We start from the raw sequence: 22,460 nt of genomic DNA, 5'->3' as shown, positions 1-22,460 counted from the left end.
TTGAGACAGAGTTTCACTCTTGTTGCCCAGGCTGGAGTGCAATGGTGCAACCTCGGCTCACTGCAACCTCCACCTTCTGGGTTCAAGTGATTCTCCTGCCTCAGCCTCCCGAAAGTAGGTGGGATTACAGGCATGCGCCACCACGCCCAGCTAAGCTTTTTGTATTTTTAGTAGAGATGGGGTTTCTCCATGTTGGCCAGGCTGGTCTCAAACTTCTGACCTCAGGTGATCCACCCACCTTGGACACCCAGAAGTGCTGGAATTACACGCATGAGCCACCGCACCCAGCCGCACTAAATTTTTTTAAAAGCAACTTTTTCTCCTGCTAGATACATGAGCAAAGACACATTTGTTGTATCCTGTCTTGATATTTTTTTCTGGGGTCCGAACCTTTGCTGAAATATTTATTGGCATCTAACAACCAACAGCCAAAAAAGGTATGAATGAATTTTATTCTCTAATCTTCTGGTATCTATAGTCATGACTCTGCATTGAAAATAAGACACGGCCAAATCCAAAAGAATACTCTATGCCAAAACTATTGGCCAAAATGTTAATCCTAGGGCATGATTCATCTACCAGCGAGTGGGCTATTGGAAGGGAGGCCATTTAAAGCCTACTTTGTGACAAGAAAATTGGCACGTGTCCTTTCTTCTCTCCCTGAACAAAAAAGAAGGAAAAGACATTCACACAAAACTCATGTCCTTGTGACAGAAGACCCAACCAACCAGCCTGGGCAACAAAGTGAGACCCTGTCTCTACAAAATTAGCCAGGCATGGTGGCACACACCAATGGTCTCAGCTACGTGGGAGGCTGAGTCGGCTTGAGCCCAGGACTGCTTGAGCCCAGGAGTATGAGGCTTCTGAGAGCTATGAAAATCAGCCTCTGCACTGCAGCCTGGGTAATGGACCAAAAAAAAAAAAAGGAAAGAATGAAAAAAACCAGACCAAAATGACTGATTTTAACATGTAAACCCATCCTAGCTGCATATGCTGGGGGCAGCATTGTAAACCCAGGAGTAAGGATTTGTGTTTTGTTCACTGTTGTATCTAGTGTCTAGAACAGTCCCTGGCTCATAGAAGGTAATCAATAATTTAAAAAAAAACTGAGTCCAGCCTCAGTCACATCTCTACCTGAAGAGTTTCCAACCCAGCAGATAGCATTAATACTTGCAATGATCTTCTTTTCCATGTTTGTCATCACTCTTGCATGATCTTAGAATAAAGTAGTACTGCACCTAAGTCATCACAACGACCCAGAACTTTAAGTAAAATAAAATTTCCCAAAGCACCATTTAAAGGTTACTTTGCGACAGGCAGAGAATAAAACTGACATGAGGCCGCGCGCCGTGGCTCACGCTTGTAATCCCAGCACTTTGGGAGGCTGAGGCGGGCAGATCACCTGAGGTCAGGAGTTCAAGACCAGCCTGACCAACATGAAGAAACCCTGTCTCTACTAAAAACACAAAATTAGCCGGGCGTGGTGCACATGCCTGTAATCCCAGCTACTCAGGAGGCTGCAGGAGGAGAATCACTTGAACTCGGGAGGCAGACGTTGCAGTGAGCCAAGATCCCACCATTGCACTCTAGCCTGGGCGACAAGAGCGAAACTCTATCTCAAAAAAAAAAAAAAAGAAGGCCAGGTGCAGTGGCTCATGCTTGTAATCCCAGCACTTTGGGAGGCTGAGGCGGGTGGATCACCTGAGGTCAGGAGTTCAAGACTAGCCTGGCCAATGTGGTGAAACCCTGTCTCTACTAAAAATGCAAATATCAGCTGGGTGTGATGGTGGGTGCCTGTAATCCCAGCTACTTGGGAGGCTGAGGCAGGAGAATCACCTGAACTCGGGAGGCAGACGTTGCAGTGAGCCAAGATCCCACCATTGCACTCTAGCCTGGGCGACAAGAGCGAAACTCTATCTCAAAAAAAAAAAAAAAAAAACTGACATGAATTCTTTCTCCTCTCCCAGCCCAAAAAAGAGGAAAAAGACATTCACACAAAACTAGCTTATGTCTTTGTGACAGAAGATCTGACCAATCAGCCTAGGCAACAGAGTGAGACCCCACCTCTACAAAAAAATTTTAAATATTAGTCAGTATGGTGGCACACACCAGTAGTCCCAGCTACATGGAAGGCTGAGATGGCAGGATTTCTACTGTATAGAATACTCATATACTCATATATATACACACACAGATATATATCACATCATTTTATTTATATAAAACCTGTAGAGATAGGCATTAGTGGCACTTTTCAGATGAGGAAACTGAGGCCAGGTTGATGGAGCCTGGACCAAAACCCTGAACTTTGGACTTCAGGTCGTGGGCCATCTTAATCCGTAACTCAATTCCTTTTTTACCTCCAGGCTCCAACTTAAAAACATGTAAATAATGTTGTACACGGGTTCTGAGATGCGTTTAAAAAAAAAAAATTTTTTTTTTTTTTTTTGAGACAGAGTCTTGCTGTTACCCAGGTATGATCTCCACTCACCACAGCCTCCACATCCTGGGTTCAAGCGATTTTCCTGCCTCAGCCTCCCGAGTAGCTGGGATTACAGGAGCGCACCACCACGCCCAGCAAATTTTTGTATTTTTAGTAGAGATGGGGTTTCAACATGTTGGCCAGGCTGGTCTTGAATTCTCCACCTCAAGTGATCCGCCCGCCTTGCCCTCCCAAAGTGCTAGAGTTACAGGCATGAGCCACCATGCCTGGCCACAAACAAACAATCTTAAATGGAAACTCAACAGAGGAACTGTCCTGATTGAAACCGGCATCCAGTTCTGCACCTCCACCATCCTGGGGTCAGCCTCTGAGCCACCTTCTGCTCCAATCCCTAAAGTGAGAAGCTGGCCCAGAAGTCAAATGACTCTGCCAAAGGTCACACAGGGAGTACATGTCAGAGAACCTCATCGTCTGACTCCACAACCCAACACTTTCTGAATACCTACTATGAGGGTTTTTTCCTGCAGATCACACTAAAGGCAAAACAAATTTACCAGCACAATCATTATCAAGTGTTGCTTTAGTGCCTCACTGTGAAGGCAAATGTACCTACCAAAGATGAATTGGGTATTTAATGTAAGTTCAGAGATTAAAGGACTGAGTTCAGTTTTCACAGTGACACAGAAGTTGCTTTACTTCTAGGAGCAAATGTGACATAAGCCTTATCAACACAAGCAAATCTGGGTCTGAAGAGCATGACAAAGTAGAACCTAGTTATTGTACAAAAAAGCCAGTTAACGCCGGGCGCGGTGGCTCACGCCTGTAATCCCAGCACTTTGGGAGGCCGAGACGGGCGGATCACGAGGTCAGAAAATCAAGACCATCCTGACTAACACAGTGAAATCCTGTCTCTACTAAAAATACAAAAAATTAGCCGGGCGTGGTGGTGCGCCCCTGTAGTCCCAGCTACTCGGAGGCTGAGGCAGGAGAATGGCGTGAACCCGGGAGGCGGAGCTTGCAGTGAGCCGAGATCCCGCCACTGCACTCCAGTCTGGGCGACAAAGTGAGACTCCGTCTCAAAAAAAAAAACCAGTTAATGATGCCCATGAAAACCACTGTCTGTTGGATGACAGATAAACATATTGATAAGAAAGCTTCAGATTTTGTGTTCCTTCCGTATATACCAAGTGCTTTCGCATACATTATTTTATTTAATATTCAGACAACTCCGTGATGTAAGTATAGATATTCACAGATGGGCATATTATGGCTTAGAGATGTTTAGCAATTTACTTAGGGTCACATAGTCAATCAGGGGAATTGCTAGGATTTAAATCTGGGACTTCTAAATTCCAGTACAGAGATCTTTTCATTAAATAACAGTGCATCTCTGGACCTCTCTTTAAACCGAAAAAAAGGGAGAAAAGTAGTATCAAACTTATAGAAAAACGTTAAATTGCTTATGGGTTTCTAGGGGACCACCTTTTCGTAGCAACAGGAGACTTGAGGCCTGATGACCTGTACCCATAATTTGTTATGTGACCTTGGGAAATGGGAACCAAGACACCTAGGTTCCTCTCCCAGCTGACACCGACCTCCTGTGTGACCTTGAGCAAGTTCTTCTTCAGGCACAGGTTAGTTCCACTGAGAAGCTAAGGAACCGCACAGATGATCTAAAACCCTTTCCAGCTCCGGCATCTGAGCTGTCAAGGAGAGCTAAAGCGTTTGCAGGATTCCCACCAATGAAAGGTAAAAGGAAGGCTCTCCTGGTCTCTCTCTGAAGGTTCAGATGGTAATTCCAAGGTGTAAGATGCCCTATATCCTCTGAAGGGGAAATAGCTACAAGAGCACTAGAGGTCTGACTGGGATGAGCGCCAAAGGGAAAACAATCTGATAGGGAAAAGGGCCCCAGGATTCTCTCACCTGGGAAAACCTCCCAAGCTCAACGCCAGTGCCCGTGGCACCTGCGGTTCCCCGGCCAAGAGCCGCGGAGACAGCGGATGAGAGGTCTGGATGGTGCTGAGAGGATCAGTCCGGCAGCAGGGCCGCAGCCGGGGAAGCGGCCCGGATGGCGGAGCCGGGGCAGAGGTTCCCGTGACTCCCGGGCTCCGCGCGAAGCCTGGACTCTGGCCCGGGTGGATGCGGGTGACGGCAGCCGGGTCTCGGCAGGAGCAGGACCGGCGCCCCCCGCCTTGACCTTGACGCCGTCCCCGCCTCTGCGCTGCTGACCCGGCCCAGGGCGGCCCATAAACTGCGAGCCGGCCACAGAACGCGGGGCACGGGCGGCCAGGATCGCCTCCCAAGCTCACCCCGCGGGCCGCCACCGCCTCTCTGTCTGGCCTGCGCGCCCGCCCACACCCGGCACGCGGCCGGCTCTCCTGCCACCTCTCGCGACCAGCCTCCCTGCCACACGCCGGCCGGCCAGCGCTCACCTTGGAGATCCATGCGGGCCCAGCCATCGCTTCCCCTCCGGCTCCGCGGCGACAGCGGCAGCAGCAGTGCGCAAGCGCCCTCCCCACGCTCGGAGCCCGCCCCTGCACGGCCTCGCCCCCTAGGAGCCCCGCCCCGAGACCGCCTCAGGATTGCTTCGCGCTCGCTCGCTGCCCCGCCCCTGGACATTCCACTGGCCAATCGCCGGGCTCCTCTCTCTGTGACTTTCCTGGCTGAGCTCCAGGCGGACCCGGAAACTGCCTAGCCGGGATCTCGGGGAAAGCTTCCTCCTCTCCTCCCTGGTTCACTGACTCGCTGTTTAGGTAAGACGTTTGTTCCACACCTACTAGGTGATGATTAATCTTCTAGGATCTTGGGGATATAGCGCTTCTCACAGAGTTTACAATCCCGTGGAGGAAGACACATAATTTTCTCATTCCACAAATTTTGACTTTTTTTTTTTTTTTTTTTGAGACTGGGTCTCGCTCTCTCGCCCAGGCTGGAGTGCAGTAGCCCGAACAGGTTCACTACAAAGCCTCGACCTCCTGGGATCAAATAATTACTAAGCCCAGCGATCTGCTCGCCCCAGGCTCACAAAATGAGCCACTGTGTCTGGCCGAATTTTATTTTTTACCAGCTTTATTGAAGTATAATTTATATATCATAACGTTTACTCACTGTAAGTGTACAGTTGGATGATTTTTAGTAAATGTAAACAGTTGCACAACCATCACCACAATCCAGTTTTTGAGCATATGAAAATGTTTCTTGGCCGGGCGCGGTGGCTCAAGCCTGTAATCCCAGCACTTTGGGAGGCCGAGATGGGTGGATCACGAGGTCAGGAGATCGAGACCATCCTGGTCTACACGGTGAAACCCCGTCTCTACTAAAAAATACAAAAAATTAGCCGGGCGAGATGGCGGGCGCCTGTAGTCCCAGCTACTCGGGAGGCTGAGGCAGGAGAATGGCGTAAACCCGGGAGGCGGAGCTTGCAGTGAGCCGAGATGCGGCCACTGCACTCCAGCCTGGGCGACAGAGCGAGACTCCGTCTCAAAAAAAAAAAAAAAAAAAAAAAGAAAATGTTTCTTGTGTCCATTTATAGTCAATCCCGCTCCTGTCCTCAATCCCAGGCAACTACTAATCTGTCTTTTTAGCTCTACAAATATTTCTGAGGGTCAACTAGATGCCAGACACTGTTTTAAGTGCTGGGGCTTAGTGTCCAGTAGGAAAGACAGGCATCAATCAAGTGTCACACATATGTCATTAAAACTGTTGTGCCAAGAAGCAAAAGAGCAAGGAGCTATGGCAAGGCAAAATCAGGCAACCTGATTCAAACCTAACCTGGAGATCAGGGAATGCTTCTCTGAAGAAATAACATCCATACTTACCTTTCCCCTCGTCCTCTCCCTGTCCATCACAAACTCCTGAGCTCCTGCTGATGGCCAGGCCTCTGGCTGGGTGCCAAGGGAGGTCAGGTGTTTAAACCAGGTCTCTGCTACCCTACCCTGGCAAGTGTTCTATCCAGAGAGGAGCTGCCCACCCACCCAGAGAGGTGATGAGTGCAGTAGAGGAGTGATCCCAAGCGCTTTTATGACCTAAATAATAAACTGCAGCTAAGTCTGTGGCCTTGTCAGGAAGGAGGGCTTTTATCAACCCCTTTCCATTGGGCCTCTCCCCCTCATCAGGCCCTGACAGTCCCATCCTGAAGTGTTCTCCTACAGTTCCTCCATCCCCAATGTGTCACCCCTGCCCTCCTTCAGGTCTGAGCACCTCGGGCACAGGCTCTTACAACAGCCTCTTCACCTGCCAACCTGCCCTCCCAGTCTTCCCCTTCAGGCACAGCTCTGACCAGGGTTGGCCCTGGCTCTGAAAACTCCTGGCTCTCCTTTGCACTCTCCTCTCACACCACTGTCTTTTTTCAGCCTGATTTCCCACCACCCCTTCCAGCCCCAAAGACCTGGAGCGCCAGCCAACTAGGACTGCTGGCCAGCCCCCAAATACTTCCCATATTTTACCTCTCTGTGCCTATGGTCATGCCATTCCCTCAGCTTCAATGCCCTCTTGCCCCACTTCTACTGGCTGAAATTCCAGCTCCTTGTCAAGACTCAGCTTACATGTTTGGAAGTAGTAAAAGTTGTAAAAGCTCCCAAGACCCACGAATGTGTCCCCCTCTCCCTACTTAGCCCTCTAGCACTTGGCTCCCACCTCTCCTGGGAAACATCACATTCTCTTCTGCTGTGTGCCATTGAGAAGATATGCTTTGGGCCAGGCGTGGTGGCTCACGCCTGTAATCCCAGCACTTTGGGTGGCCGACGCAGGTGGATCACTTGAAGTCAGGAGTTGGAGACCAGCCTGACCAACATGGCGAAACTCTGTCTCTACTGAAAATACAAAAATTAGCTGGGCGTGGTGGCACATGCCTGTAATTCCAGCAACTCAGGAGACTGAGGCATCAGAATCGCTTGAACCCAGGTGGCAGAGGTTGCAGTGAGCCGAGATCATGGCACTGCACTCCAGTCTGGGTGACAGAGCGAGACTCTTTCAAAAACAAAGAGAGAGAGAGAAGATATGCCTTAAGTCCGGAGATAATCTTGATGATCTCTTATGACTTCGTTTCTGGAACAGGCACTGGTACACAAGGAATAATTGCTGCTCAGTGATTATGAAATAAACATTGATTGACTTTGTCCAATCTTCATTTAATCTTCACAACAACCCTATGAGAAAACTGAAGTACAGCTAGTAAGTGATGATGCTGGCATTCACACTAGGAAGCTTCCTAAGTATTAAGGCAGTTCTCCTACCTGCTAAACTTCCTCTGAGGGCCAGTCCAATCCTATGAAGGCTTCCTAAGCCAGTCTCTATCAAGTGCACTGTGAGAACAAAAAATGAATAAGACCCACCACTGAGCTCCAGATCTAGCGAGGGAGAAACTCAGAAGTCTCAGATGGAAGTTGGGTGGTGATCAAGGAAGATGCCACAATGGAGATGGCATTTGAGTCAGTCCTTGAAGAGGTAAAATGTCAGCAGCTAGAGGGACATGCAGGAGAAAGAAATGACCTCACCTTGAGCTGAGATCTGTTCCCTGAGTCAGCCCTTAGCTCCAGAAGCCCCAGTCACCATTCCTCGAACATGTTCTAGAGTTCTTCCAAGATGCAGATCACTCTCCTCTGGAAAAGCCCTTTTTCCCTGTCCCTTGCACTGTGTAGTGCCCAGAGATACCATCAGCAAGGTATGTTTGGACAAGATGGTGGGAAAACTTTGCCACTCAGGAGAAGAATCTAGAAAGTGCACCCTTATCTGTAAAAACAAGCACTATCCAATCCAGGTGTGCTTCACTTTAAGAGAAGAAAAAGATTTTAAAATCAAGAGGCCAGGCGCGGTGGCTCACTCCTGTAATCCCAGAACTTTGGGAGGTCGAGGTGGGTGGATCGCCTGAGGTCAGGAGTTCGAGACCAGCCTGGCCAGTATGGTGAAACCCCATCTCTAAATTAGCCAGGCGTGGTGGTGTGCGCCTGTAGTCCTAGCTACTCAGGAGGCTGAGGCAGGAGAATCACTTAAACCTGGGAGTTGGAGGTTGCAGGTATCCAAGATTGCGCCACTGCATTCCAACCTGGGTGACAAAGCGAGACTCTGCCGCAAATAATAAATAAATAAATAAATAAATAAATAAATAAATAATATTCTAAAGATAGGCAATTGTTTTAAGTGAACAAATCAGGCGCCTTATCAAAATAGAAATATAATTATTCACATACCAAGTGTTTCTTTTTTGTTACAAAAGAGACAAATTCATTTCAACAGTTTTCCTACTTGATTTAAAATATTATTTTCATTAAAGATATGATTGGCAAAGGGTTCATCCCTATCTCTAAGTTAGGAAAAGATCCAACAAATTGGTGAAGAAGGTATGAGGACTTTAGTAAATAAATGGGAAAGGGGGGCCGGGCGCGGTGGCTCACGCCTGTAATCCCAGCACTTTGGGAGGCAGAGGTGGGTGGATCACAAGGTCAGGAGTTTAAGACCAGCCTGGCCAAGATGGTGAAAGCCCTTCTCTACTAAAAATACAAAAAATTAGCCAGGCGTGGTGGTGGGCACCTGTATTCCCAGCTACTCAGGAGGCTGAGGCAGAGAACTGCTTGAACCCAGGAAGTGGAGGTTGCAGTGAGCTGAGATCATGCCACTGCACTCCAGCCTGGGCGACAGAGCAAGACTCCGTCTCAAACAAAACAAAACAAAAAACATAGCCCTGGTGTGGTGGCTCATGCCTGTAATCCCAGCACTTTGGGAGGCTGAAGCGGGCAGATCATAAGGTCAGGAGTTCAAGGCCAGCCTGGTCAACATAGTGAAACCCCCTCTCTACTTAAAATACAAAAATTAGCCAGGCATGGTGGTGCACGCCTGTAGTCCCAGCTACTGGGGAGGCTGAGGCGGGAGAATCACTTGAACCTGGGAGGTGGAGGTTGCAGTGAGGCGAGATTGCACCACTGCACTCCAGCCTGGGTGACTGAGTGAGACTCCATCTCGAGAAAAAAAAAAACGGGAAGAGGACCTGAATAATCAATACACAGCCAAAGAAACTTTTAAATAAATGGTCGACCTTAACAATTGTCAAATGCATGCAAACTTCTTAAAAAATTTATTTTTATTTTAAAATATTAATAAAATGCAATGCCTTATACCATCCAATGTATAGTGCACTGCTTGGCTGGCCTTATAAATTTCCACAATCTCTTTGGAAAACAGTTTAGCAATGTGTCTCAAGAGGCACATTAACTGTTCTTACTCTTTTACCTAGTGAATCCATTCCTGAGAATTAAACTCTTGGGGAAAAAAATCCGGAAAGAAAAGCCATCAACACAAAGATATTCATTATACAATTATCCTTAATTTTGAAAACTAAAAAGAAAAAAAAAAAAACAGTCTAAATGATTAACAGAGGAAATGGTTATGTAATTTAGGGGAAATGAATGAAATGGACCATCATGCAGCCTTCAGAAGTGATCAGTGGCCTGGCATGGTGGCTCACATCTGCAATCCCAGCACTTTGGGAGGCCGAGGTGATCACTGGAGGCCAGGAGTTCAAGAACAGCCTGGGCAATATAGCAAGACATTGTCTCTACAAAAATATAAAAATTTAGCCAGGCATGGTGGCATGTACCTGTAGTCCCAGCCACTTGAGAGGCTGAGGTGGAAGGCTCGCTTGAGCGCAGGAGTTAAGAGGCTACAGTGAGCCATGACTGCACCACTGCACTTCAGCCGGGATGACAGAGGGAGACCCTATCTCTAAAAATAAAATGTTAAAAAAATATTTTTTTTTTTTTTTGAGACGTAGTCTCTCTCTGTCATCCAGGCTGGAGTGCAGTGGCACTATCTTGGCTCACTGCAAGCTCCGCCTCCTGGGTTCACGCCATTCTCCTGCCTCAGCCTCCTGAGTAGCTGGGACTACAGGCACCCACCACCACGCCTGGCTAATTTTTTTTGTATTTTTAATAGAGACGGGGTTTCACCATGTTCGCCAGGATGGTCTCGATCTCCTGACCTCGTGATCCACCCGCCTCGGCTCCCAAAGTGCTGGGATTACAGGCATGAGCCATCACACCTAGCCAAAAAAAAATTTTTTAAGTGATTATTATGAAGACTTTAGCATCTTGGTAAATGTTTATGGTTGTTCAGAAAAAAATCAAAATTTAAACTATTATCTATGTTCTCTTATAACTTCTTTTTATATGTGAACAAAGAGTAGAAGGAAACCTGCTCCCTCCCACAGAATTCCCCCACCCAATAAAATTCAACTCCAGCCTCCTAGTTGCTGAGGCCAAAAGCTTGAAGATCAGCTCTGTTTTCAAAATAGGTTCAGTTTTGGACATTTTTCCCCTTGGCAGCTGCTGCCACCAGGGTCCAAGTCAGAGTCATCTCTTGAGCCACCAATGCAGTGGCCCCCAAACTGGCTTCCCTGCTTCTGCCCCTTAAAATCCATCTCCTGCCAGAGGGATTGTGTTCAAACATAAGACAGATACATCCTTTTCTGCCCAAAACTGCCAGCGACATCCTCTCTTTCTCCAAGTAAAAGGCAATGCCCTGGAAGTGCCCCATAAGGCCCTAAAGGGTCTAGTCCTGATAGCCCCTCTCTGAGCTTCTCCCCCACCATGGTCTCCCTTGAGGCCAACCTACCTCCTTGCTATTCTTTATCAGGCCATGCTTCCTCCCAGTGCAGGGCCTTTGAACTTACTGTTCCCAATGCCTGGAATGCTTTTTCATATGGCTTGTTCCATCAGCCACTCCCCATCTCCCCTCTCCCAGTCCCTGGCAACCACCAATCTATTTTACATCCCAATGTATTCACCTACTCTGGGCATTTCATATAAACAGAGTCATACAATATCTGGTCTCTTATGTCTGGCTTCTTTCATTTAGCATGATGTTTTCAAGACTTATCCATATCATAGCATGCATCAGTCCTTCATTCCTCATGACGGTCAAGTTATATTCCATCACATGAATAGACCACATTTTATTCATACATTCATCAGTTGATGACCGTTTCAGTTGTTTTCACTATTATGAATGACACTGCTATGAACATATGTTTTCTTTCTGATTTCCTTTATTGTTCTTGAAATGTTACTTGTCACTAAAAATTGTGTTCCTAAAAAGTCCTTATACCTCAACTTTCTAGCAGCACATGTATTACCTAAAATGCACACCACCTCCACTGCCCGTGCCCTGTCATACGTCATTAAAGCCCAAAATTGCACGCTTCCCTGGAGGAGTGAAAAGATGTCTGAGATGAGTCTTCAATCAAGAGATTTTTCCCTTTGTCATACCTCCCTGTTAATAAACAGGAGACATGGCAGAGCCTAGCGGGAAGGAGCTGGGCCCTGAGGAAACTCACTCCCAAATGTTCCACTGCAGTGACTTCAGGCCAAAAAAAGTTACCCTGAATACTCGTGTTTCCACAGATGGGTTTTACTGTGTGGTCCCTCCAGCCGTCATTGCTGAGCCACCTACTATGTCAGGACTGGACAGGAAGTCAGAGGGGCTAGAGATGAAGCATTTCTATCCCCTAACTTGGAGGGAGTTCCTAGCCTCTGAGGGTCTGGGCAGGTACACAGATCGCCACAGGAGCAGGGAGACACTCAGGGCAGCTCTCACTGGTCTATTCATACTGCATGGAGAGACTCAGCAATGATTACTGATTAAAAAGATGAATTGTTACTATGACTTTGCATTTCCACTCTTCCGTGGCCTTGAGAGAGAAATCAAGGCCCACAGAGCCACTGGCCCTCAGGCCCCGCCACCTAGAAATCTCAGGGCTCTCCAAACTTTCACAATGAAAACTGAACTCATTACTCTCCCCAAAACCTGCCCTCTCTCCTGTGTTCCCATCTCAGCAGAGGGCCTCATCACCTACCTAGGTGGTAACCAAACCAGAGTATCAGCCTCAATTCCTTCATCACTCATTCAAAAAAGATTCTCTATGCATCTGTGATATTCCAGACCCTATGCTAGACACAAAGAAGAATGGAGTGACCCAGGGGTGGTGAAGTCCCTGCCTCCTGAACCTTAGAGTGGTTCTCAATGCTGCCAGATGCTCCCTTTTTATAACAAATATTTTGAATATCCTCTTTGCCATCCTGAAATGAAATTCATGGATAATCTAAACCACTTATACACGTAATGAAAAAACAAAATCAATATAATGCTGCTACTGTAATATGAAAGAGAAATAAAAGGAATACTGTAATAAAATAATGTGTTTCAATACATAAATGCTCAGGCCTAATACTCTAAAAGACATTATAAAGTGGTCACATGCTTGCATCTACTTTTAACAAGTAAGTTTGGATTTGAGAGAGGTATGATAATATTCAGGCCACAGTTTTTATCTTTGACATTTAAAAATAAGAGCTAAAAAAGTAGATCTTAAGAGACCATGAATCACAGTGATGGTGACATTCACAAATGCAGATGAATACAGGTGTGCTGTATGGCGTCAAGCAAAATTCTTTTTTTTTTTTTTTTTTTTGAGACAGGGTCAAGCAATCATCCTACTTCAGCCTCCCGAGTAGCTGGGAATGCAGTCATGAGCCACCATTCCCAGCTAACTTTCTAATTTTTTGTAGAGATAGGGTCTTGCTATGTTGCTCAGGCTAGTCTGGAACTCCTGGGCTCAAGCAGTCCTCCTGCCTCAGCCTCCCAAAGTGTTGGGATTACAGGTATGAGCCACTGCGCCAGGCCAGGTCAAGCAAAATTCTTAGTTGCCACAGGCATCTGGGTTAATTTCTTCTTTCTCAGTCACAAGTCATGTTGCCATCTCCGATGTTACCTCCAAAATGGTGATCAAGTCTTGTTAAAGTTTTGAACAAAGTAAATTTTATTCTTCCCTTGATTTGTATTCCTGGACAATTGAACAAGTTAAGATCACACAAAAAGGAGTTTATTTATAAAACAGAGTTGGGTTGAAACTCAGGTCATTATAAACAGGTTTGTTTCCTACAGGAGTATCTGATTGATCTCCTCAAGATCCTGCAGGACATGAGACATTCTTCACTCGGCAGGATTGTCCCAGCATTACAGAACATCAGCATCCCCAAAACCCAGGCACTAAGTGGAAATAGTACCCTCTTGTCATTGCATCCATAAAACACCCATATAGCTCAAAACATTCCTTAGGGAGCAGTATCCCTCCTGTAAGAACACTGATCTGGAGGGTAAATATTCAAGCAGTTGATCCCAATCCACTGAAACAAATGCTGTAATATGGATTCCAGAGTCTGTGGGTCCTCTAAGCCTGGGGTACCTCAGGAACTAGGGGAGATGAGACAGAGTGTCATGGGGGTTACAGCAGAGATTGTTACAAGCAGACAAGACTTAAGGGAGGCCAATTTTCCAAACAGAAAGAAGAGAAAGAAAAGGAGTGCCAGGCAGAAAGGATACCAAGAACAAAGGGCCAGGTGGGAAGAGGTGGAGAAAGGCAGGGTCCAGACCACATGCACCTATCATGGCAAGCAGCTTGGACTCTGTCCTGGGGAGGTAATGGGGCGCCATCCAAGTCACCATGTGCTTTACTCATAAGTGCATTATTTTGCTTACTGAATGTTCACCAAAAGATTTGTCCTCCAGAGGCCCATTTGGGGATAGCATCTCTGGAGCCAGCCTATAAATAAGGAAATAAATGCCATCAGGGGTGTTGATAGAATCAAATTGACCTGACTTACCTCCTATCTGTTTATACTGCGGGGACTGGCTTTGCTCTATCTGCCTAAGTCCATGGGTCAAGTTCAGAGGATGCTATAAAAACAGTGATAAAACTTCCTTCAAAGCAGATAATGACTCCCAGTCCATCTCTCTTTCTGGAGTAGCTGAGCCTTGGGCTGCAAGGTTCATGGAGTAAATACTTGAAAGCCTATTCTCATAGTCTCTGGGGTGGACAGAGGAACTAGCTGCCCCTTTCAAAGGGACAACATTTATTCTCAGTGTAGGTGCCAGGGCAATAGTGGAAGATCCTCCAGGCACGCCTGGGTCCCAGTTCTCACATTGACATTCTCCAGATGTGTGAATTTGACCTTCCATTCTGTCACCTGCAAAATGGAGTTGTTAACACTCCCACGGGGAATTCAGAAGACTCTCTGATTAATGTAACACCTTATAACATCTTTAAAGATGTTTGAGTAAGCTGAAGCTAATAGAATGACAAAAGACTTTGATATACTTTGGATATTTGTCCCTGCCCAAATCTCATGTTCAAGTGTAATCCCCAATGCTGGAGGTGGGGCCTGGTGGAAGGTGTTTGGGGCCAGATCCCCCATGGCTTGGTGCTGTCTTTGTGATAGTGAGTTATAGTGAGATCTGGTCATTTAAAAGTGTATGGCACCTCCCCCTTGCTCCTGCTTTCCACCTGTTATTTTATTCACCTTCTGCCGTGAATAAAAGCTTCCTGAGGCCTCACCAGAAGCCATGTTTCCTGCATAGCCTGCAGAACCGTGAACCAATTAAACCTCTTATCTTTATAAATTACCGTCTCAGGTATTTCTTTATAGCAACGCAAGAATGGCCTAACACAGACCTGCTGAAGCTCCCATTCTCCTGGGCTAATCAGAAGATCAGAAGATGCAGGGAAATTGATTAAATCAGAACCCCCCCTACACAAACTTCCCAACAATCCTCCAAACACGGAAATGAACATCTAATCATTCAGGGCCTGCCTCTGAGGAACTCATAGTAGCCTGGGAGAGCCACAAAGATAGCTCTGGAAGACAGTTCATATTATGACAAGATGCTTCAGAGACATCAATGTGACCTGAGTTGATGGAGCTTGGGAAGGGTTAAGGGATTCCCAGGTAGTTTTTGTTCCTTTTGTGTAAACCATGATGTCAGGCCTCTACAGACACAGGAAGCCCAGCTCACTGGGATTCTCCCAGAGGTCTTGCAGAACCACCTTAAGTGTGATGAAGAGCTCTTCTCAGTGATGATGAAAGCAACCTGTTCTTAAAAAGTATAAGAATCTGGCCAGGCGCAGTGGCTCACGCCTGTAATCCCAGCACTTTGGGAGGCCGAGGTGGGTGGATCACCTGAGGTAAGGAGTTCAAGACCAGCTTGGCCAACATGGTGAAACTCCATCTCTACAAAAACAAAACAAAACAAACACACACACACACACACACACACACACAAAATTAGCTGGACGTGGTGGTGGGCGCCTGTAGTCCCAGCTACTCAGGAGGCTGAGACACAAGAATCGCTTGAACCTGAGAGGCCAAGGTTGCAGTGAGCCGAGATCACATCACTGCACTCCAGCCTGGACGGCAGAGTGAGACTCCATCTCAAAAAAAAAAAAAAAAAAAAAAGGTATGAGGATCTAAGACATTTGGGGTGCTATTTTCACCCCATAGACACCCCCACCTTCCTCTCTGATACTGAAAGCTTGGCGAGTATAATCGCCTGATAGGTTCTTCCTACCCACTGCAAAAACAAAATCATTATATGTTGGCTTAGTTAACACATTTTTATGAAAAATAATCATATATTTGAAAACAAAAATATTTAGTGAGAAGAGTGGCATTGTTTTACATGCTTGCAGATGTCTTTAGAGCTTGGCTTAATAGAAAACTGCTCGGGCTGGGCGCAGTGGCTCACACCTGTAATCCCAGCACCTGGAAGGCCGAGGCGGGCAGATCATGAGGTCAGGAGATCGAGACCATCCTGGCAAACATGGTGAAACCCCATCTGTATTAAAAATACAAAAAAATTAGCCGGGCGTGGTGGTGGGTGCCTGTAGTCCCAGCTACTCGGGAGGCTGAGACAGGAAAATGGCGTGAACCTGGGAGGCGGAGCTTGCAGTGAGCAGAGATGGCGCCACTGTACTCCAGCCTGGGCCACAGAGCCAGACTCTGTCTCAAAAAAAGAAAAACAAAAAACAAATAGAAAACTGCTGAATTCCCACATTTGCTTCTTCATTCAACCTGTTGCAATATCACACACCCACATAACTTCTGGAAATCTTCACTCTACACTTGTGAGAAAATGAGAATGAAAAAGGCAAATAATGTCTCAGTATTATTATGAGATATTGTTGCGCTTGCAGACTTTCTGCAAAGATCCCAGAGACCCCAGGAGACCCACGATCACACCCTGAGAGAGGCCATTCTAGAAGCAGTTGGGACTTTACCCAGAAGCCCACACTTCAGACACCCTTCCATAAGGGCTTCAACTGTCTTGATGCCATTCCAGCAGCAGAAGGTCTGTTCATTAGCAAAATGGATGGCTGAAATAATTGTCCATTGATCAAATGAGTGGTATTTTAGATACGTGCAGGGTTGTTCAAATACCTCTGCTCTTGCACACACAGGACATAAAAACCTAGGGAATTTTGATGGGGTCTAGGTCTTAGGAGTCCGTCTGGTCTCAGGTTCAAGTTTCTGAGTAAGGATGCAGTTGTCTGATCCCAAATTGAAGGTTGTGCAAATCTTGCTGCTTAAATATTGTTTGCATCTTCCTTGAATGAAATCCCTTCCCCCTTTTCTTTGAGACAGAGTCTCACTCTGTTGCCCAGGCTGGAGTGCAGTGGTGCAATCTCAACTCACTATAGCCTCCACCCCTCAGCCTCCCAAGTAGCTGGGACTACAGGTGTGTGCCACCATGCCCAGCTATTTTTTGTATTTTTTTTTTAGAGATGGGCGTCTCACCATGTTGCCCAGGCTGGTCTCAAACTCCTGAGCTCAAGCGATCCTCCTGCCTCAGCCTCCCAAGGTACTGGGATTATAGGCATGAGCCACTGCACCCCGCTTGAAATAAATCTTTCAAGAGGGAAGCTTATTGAAATATGCGAAAGGTCAGGAGCTAGGCCTTCATTGAGCTCATAGAGAAGGTTATATGAGGCCGGGCGCGGTGGCTCAAGCCTTTAATCCCAGCACTTTGGGAGGCCGAGACGGGCGGATCACTAGGTCAGGAGATCGAGACCATCCTGGCTAACACGGTGAAACCCCGTCTCTACTAAAAAATACAGAAAAAAAAACTAGCCGGGCGAGGTGGCGGGCGCCTGTAGTCCCAGCTACTCAGGAAGCTGAGGCAGGAGAATGGTGTAAACCTGGGAGGCGGAGCTTGCAGTGAGCTGAGATCCAGCCACTGCACTCCAGCCTGGGCGACAGAGCAAGACTCCGTCTCAAAAAAAAAAAAAAAAAAAAAAAGAAGGTTATATGACTGTTGGGGACCTGCTTGCTGATAAGTGATGGTACAAGGTGTGGACTTCAGTCTGAGACTTGCTTGCCTCAGATCCCCTCATTTTTGTTTTGTTTGTGGGAGGAAACATAACACCCTTACCTACCACTCATTACTGGAGATTACTGAGATCTGCAGTAAAATGAAACTAGTTGTGGATGAATTGGTTTAGGTCATTTCATGACAGATATGGCCATAACAGGAGAGAGATGAGGGGGGCTTGGACCACAGTGATAGCGATGGAGTGCTAAAAAGTGGCTGGCTTCTAGATATGACTGGCTGTGCTAATGAACTGAGTGTGTGGAGTCCGAGGAAAGGAGAAAAATCAAGGGTGCCTCCAAAGATGTCAAAGGTACCCAAAAGAGTGGGTGGGACAGGATCCAAAAGAAGCAGATTTGTGGGGGAAATTGACCGGCTCCTCCCTCAACAACAGGACAGTCACCATCCAGGTGGGGTCCCATTTGAGCCATCCAATAACTTCTCACATCCAGAGTAGCTTCTGGGGAAGGCTCTAGGGCAGGTCAGGCTCCCGGAAGGGAGAAAGGGGTTTCATTCTGTTGGCTCTGTACTAAAGGACCAGTCACTATATCCTCCAGTAAGAAAATATTTTTCAAGTCAGAATATTTGGGGATCTAGTTGATTAAATGTTATGAACAGGTCCAGGAAAATGTACTCTTTTAAAGGGTGTTAGTTTTACATTTGCTAAGACCATGTGCTAGACCCTGGGAGATTCCTCTCTGTCTGGGGATACAGACAAACATGTAATCCCAGCTCTCCTGTTTCTTAGTGTTTGAGAGGGAAAAATAACCCTCCCCATGACAAAAAAAAAAAAGTCCCAGGGTGTGTATTTATTTATCCACCAAATATTCATTAAGAACCTGCTATGTGCAAAATGCTAGAGAAAAAGAGACAAGCTGTTCAGTGCTAAGATCTAGGTCAGGTTAAACTAGGGGTGTGTGCGTATATGAGAGACAGAGAAAGAGAAAGAGAGAGAGACTGAGGCAGACCTGGTAACTGCTCACACACTACAAATCACAGCCATGTCAGGGAAGACGCCAAGATCACAATGCTTTATAGGTAAAGATAAGAGTAAGATTTGAATTGCCCTAAGATAGAGAAGACTCCCATGAGCCAAGAGGCCCTAAGCTGATCAAAAGTAGACGTGGGCTGGGCGCGGTGGCTCAAGCCTCTAATCCCAGTACTTTGGGAGGCCGAGACGGGCGGATCATGAGGTCAGGAGATCGAGACCATCCTGGCTAACACGGTGAAACCCCGTCTCTACTAAAAAATACAAAAAAACTAGCCGGGCGAGGTGGCGGGCGCCTGTAGTCCCAGCTACTCAGGCTGAGGCAGGAGAATAGCGTAACGGAGCTTGCAGTGAGCTGAGAGCCAGCCACTGCACTCCAGCCTGGGCGACAGAGCGAGACTCCGTCTCAAAAAAAAAAAAAAAAAAAAAAAAAAAAAAGTAGAGGTGGGATAGTAAAGGATTTGAGTGAAGGACTGGGGAATGACTCACGGGGCCCACAGGGCTGCTAGAAGACAGGCTGCAGGCTTCATTTACTTTAAGAGATGGTCCCACCCAGACCTTGGGCTTAGGGATTTTCCATCTCTGTCATTAAGATCTACCTAGATTCAGGCTGAGACAGGAGGATCACAAGGTCAGGAGACCGAGGCCATCCTGGCTAACACAGTGAAACCCCATCCCTACTAAAAATACAAAAAAATAGCCGGGCGTAGTGGCGGGCACCTGTAGTCCCAGCTACTCAGGAGGCTGAGGCAGGAGAATGGCGTGAATCCGGAAGGCAGAGCTTGCAGTGAGCTGAGATCGCACCACTGCACTCTAGCCTGAGCGATAGAGCGAGACTCAGTCTCAAAAACACAAAACAAAACAAAAAACAAACAAACAAAAAGATCTACCTCGATTCTAAGTCCTAGAAGAACAACTTGCAGATTGAGTTGTTCTGCAATAAATGCTACCAAGTGCTTGTTTGTGATGCAAGGTCATCTCAATCACAAAGTGCATCTTCATCGCCAACGAGCACTTGGGCAGCAGGTCAAGATGACCTCTCATCCCAAAGAAGCACTTGGTAGCATTTATTCCTGTTTTGTTTCCAAATTTTAAAATAAACTTCATTGTGTGAATCAGAAATGAAAAAAATAACCTAACATTTAATGAGTATCTGGCACCCCTGCTGCCTTTTTGTGTTATGTTATTTATACAACTGCAATTGACAAGGAGTCAGCCCCCTTTAAACAGTGGTAATCACGTTTCCCTGTCCTAGACTGTGTGATCAAGAGAAGAGTCTGCTAGGCCATGGTGGCTCACGCCTGTAATCCCAGCACTTTGGGAGGCTGAGGCAGGCAGAACACTTGAGGTCAGGAGTTCGAGACCAGCCTGGCCAACATGGTGAAAACCCATCTGTATTAAAAATACAAAAATTAGCTGGGTGTGGTGGCTTATACCTCTAGTCCCAGCTACTCAGGAGGCTGAGGCAGAAGAATCACTTGAACCTGGGAGACAGAGGTTGCTGTGAGCTGAGATCATGCCCCTGGGCGACAGAGTAAGACTCTGTTTCAAAAAAAAAAGAAGAGTCAGGGCCCAGATTTAAATCTACCTATTATCAGCTGTGTGACCTTGGGCAAGTCACCTTCTCTGAAACTATTTCTTTATCTGTGAAATGGGACAATAATATGAAACTCTACAGACTGCGGAGGCTATTGTGGAATAATCAAATTTAGTAAATACAGCACATCCAGTACAATTCTGGGCACTAGATAGGTAATCAGTAACGTTTCATTCTTCTCCCTCGGCCCATCCTCCCTTCCAGCAAACACACACACTCTGTTCCTTGGGGACCACACTCAACATCAGGGAGCAGCTAAAGCACAGGATTTTGAATCAGAGAACGAGGTTAGAGCTTTGCTTTGCTACTTCCCAGCTGGGTGGCATCAGGCAAGTCGTTTGGCCTCTCTGAGCCCGAGGTTTCTCATCTATAACATGGAAATTGTGTCCCTTCCCCTCCTCACAGCATTGCTCAAGAGAGAGAGCTTCAGATGGGCGATGGTAATAATGATCTAAAAGGATTTTTTTTTTTTTTTTTGAGATGGAGTTTCGCTGTTGTCACCCCAGGTGGAGTGCAATGGCACAATCTTGGCTCATGGCAACCTCCGCCTCTCAGGTTCAAGTGATTTTCCTGCCTCAGCCTCCTGAGTAGCCAGGACTACAGGCGCGCCACCATGCCAGGCCAATTTTTTTTGTATTTTTAGCAGAAACGGGGTTTCGCCATGTTAACCAGGCTTGTCTCAAACTCCTGACCTCAGGTGATCTGCCAGCTTCGGCTTCCCAAAGTGCTGGGATTACAGGTGTGAGCCACTGCACCCGGCCTAAAAGGATTTTTTTTTTTTTTTTTTTTGAGACGGAGTCTCACTCTGTCGCCCAAGCTGGAGTGCAGTGGCCAGATCTCAGCTCACTGCAAGCTCCGCCTCCCGGGATCACGCCATTCTCCTGCCTCAGCCTCCCGAGTAGCTGGGACTACAGGCGCCCGCCACCTCGCCCGGCTAGTTTTTTGTATTTTTTAGTAGAGACGGGGTTTCACCGTGTTAGTCAGGATGGTCTCGATCTCCTGACCTTGTGATCCGCCCGCCTCGGCCTCCCAAAGTGCTGGGATTACAGGCTTGAGCCACCGCGCCCGGCCCTAAAAGGATTTTTGAGAGGAATTTTCTAGTCTGGTTGGTTGCCTCTATTTCTCCCCTATGAGAAGAAGGGCTCCCGGGACTGAAAACACAGTCCTCTTTGTAGAGGTTCCAGATTTTCTACCTGGAACACCTGGTATGCAAATGAGCAGCATGTTAGCAATTGTACAAGTATGCACCAGAGCAGGATCTGGACACACAGAATTCTGGCCTGTTCATGCACAATGTGGAATCTAAGATGGGAAGAAGAAAAACGTGTAATAGTGGTTATGCGGTTTCAAAAAGGTTTCCTTTTCCCCAACTCTAACATGGGAGAAAGGGCAGGTACTGAAGAATCCTTTAAATGTGCCTTCTCTGCTCTAAAATTCCACATTCTCTGAATCTCTGGGGATACATCCTGCCTTCTTTCCCATGGGTGAGGCCCTTATTGCATGCGTCCACAATGAAGAAAAGATGGTGAGGTGACCCCTGAAGGCTGGTCACCAATCCCCAGGCTAATGAATTGCTTCTCACTCCTCTGATAGCTATTGATGGTGCCTCTGAAGACTCTTGTGATTTCAATAGGGTGACATGTCTGTTTAGCTGGCTGCTGTTCTCACCAGGGAGTGGCAAAACAAGGTTGGAAAACCCCAACCAGTAGCCTCAGATATAAAAGAAAACTAAAACCACGAGGGATCGTCTGCCAAACTTGGAGCCCTGTTCCCATCAGAACCCACAAGCCTCAGCAGCCTAAGCAATCATTCTCAAGTGTGGTTCCAAGACCAGCTGCATTAGCATCACCCAGGAACTCTTTCGATACCCACATTCTTAGCCACCCCAGACCTACTACATCAGAATCTCTAGGGGTGCAGCCTCCCAAGTAATTTTGATACATGCTCCCAGGTGGTTTTAGAACCACTATCCTAAAGTAACAAACCATGCATTTTAAAGCATAAAGGCTTGATCTCACCCAGGCATGGTGGCTCACACCTATAATCCTAGTACTTTGGGAGACTGAGGCAGGAGGATCACTTGAGCCTGGGAGTTGGAGACCAGCCTGGGCAACATAGTGAGACTCCATCTCTATTTATATAAATAAATATATATATATTTATTAAAAAAAAAAAACCTCCCGATTTCTTCAAAGACGTCTTTCAGTTGTGGAATGGGATTTTGCGCCAGCGCCTTGGGCCAG

The 22,460-nt window shown here is 46.8% G+C and overlaps 2 protein-coding genes across 2 annotated transcripts in view; both read right to left on the bottom strand.

Moving 5' to 3' along the window:
- Window positions 1-4,978, bottom strand: part of IDH3A (isocitrate dehydrogenase (NAD(+)) 3 catalytic subunit alpha) — a 24,787-nt gene extending 19,809 nt beyond the window's left edge. Inside the window, 1 exon segment of the mRNA XM_017865335.1 lies at window positions 4,876-4,978. Coding sequence (XP_017720824.1) covers window positions 4,876-4,902 — 27 coding nt within the window. The 5' untranslated portion in view covers window positions 4,903-4,978.
- A 6,489-nt stretch (window positions 4,979-11,467) lies between these two features.
- The window catches only part of LOC108524298 (translation initiation factor IF-2-like), a 13,121-nt gene continuing 2,128 nt past the window's right edge, over window positions 11,468-22,460 (bottom strand). The window contains exons 2-3 of the mRNA XM_017865346.1: window positions 13,970-14,033; window positions 11,468-13,684 (exon numbers count right to left, since the gene is read on the bottom strand). Of these exons, the coding sequence (XP_017720835.1) occupies window positions 13,505-13,684; window positions 13,970-14,033 (244 nt within the window). The 3' untranslated portion in view covers window positions 11,468-13,504. The remainder of the gene's footprint in view (window positions 13,685-13,969; window positions 14,034-22,460) is intronic.

Source organism: Rhinopithecus bieti, unplaced genomic scaffold, assembly GCF_001698545.2.
Source record: "Rhinopithecus bieti isolate Rb0 unplaced genomic scaffold, ASM169854v2 scaffold_82461, whole genome shotgun sequence".
Taxonomy (NCBI): domain Eukaryota; kingdom Metazoa; phylum Chordata; class Mammalia; order Primates; family Cercopithecidae; genus Rhinopithecus; species Rhinopithecus bieti.
The sequence above is the reverse complement of the archived record's forward strand: the minus strand, read 5'-3'. Positions and strand labels throughout refer to the sequence as shown.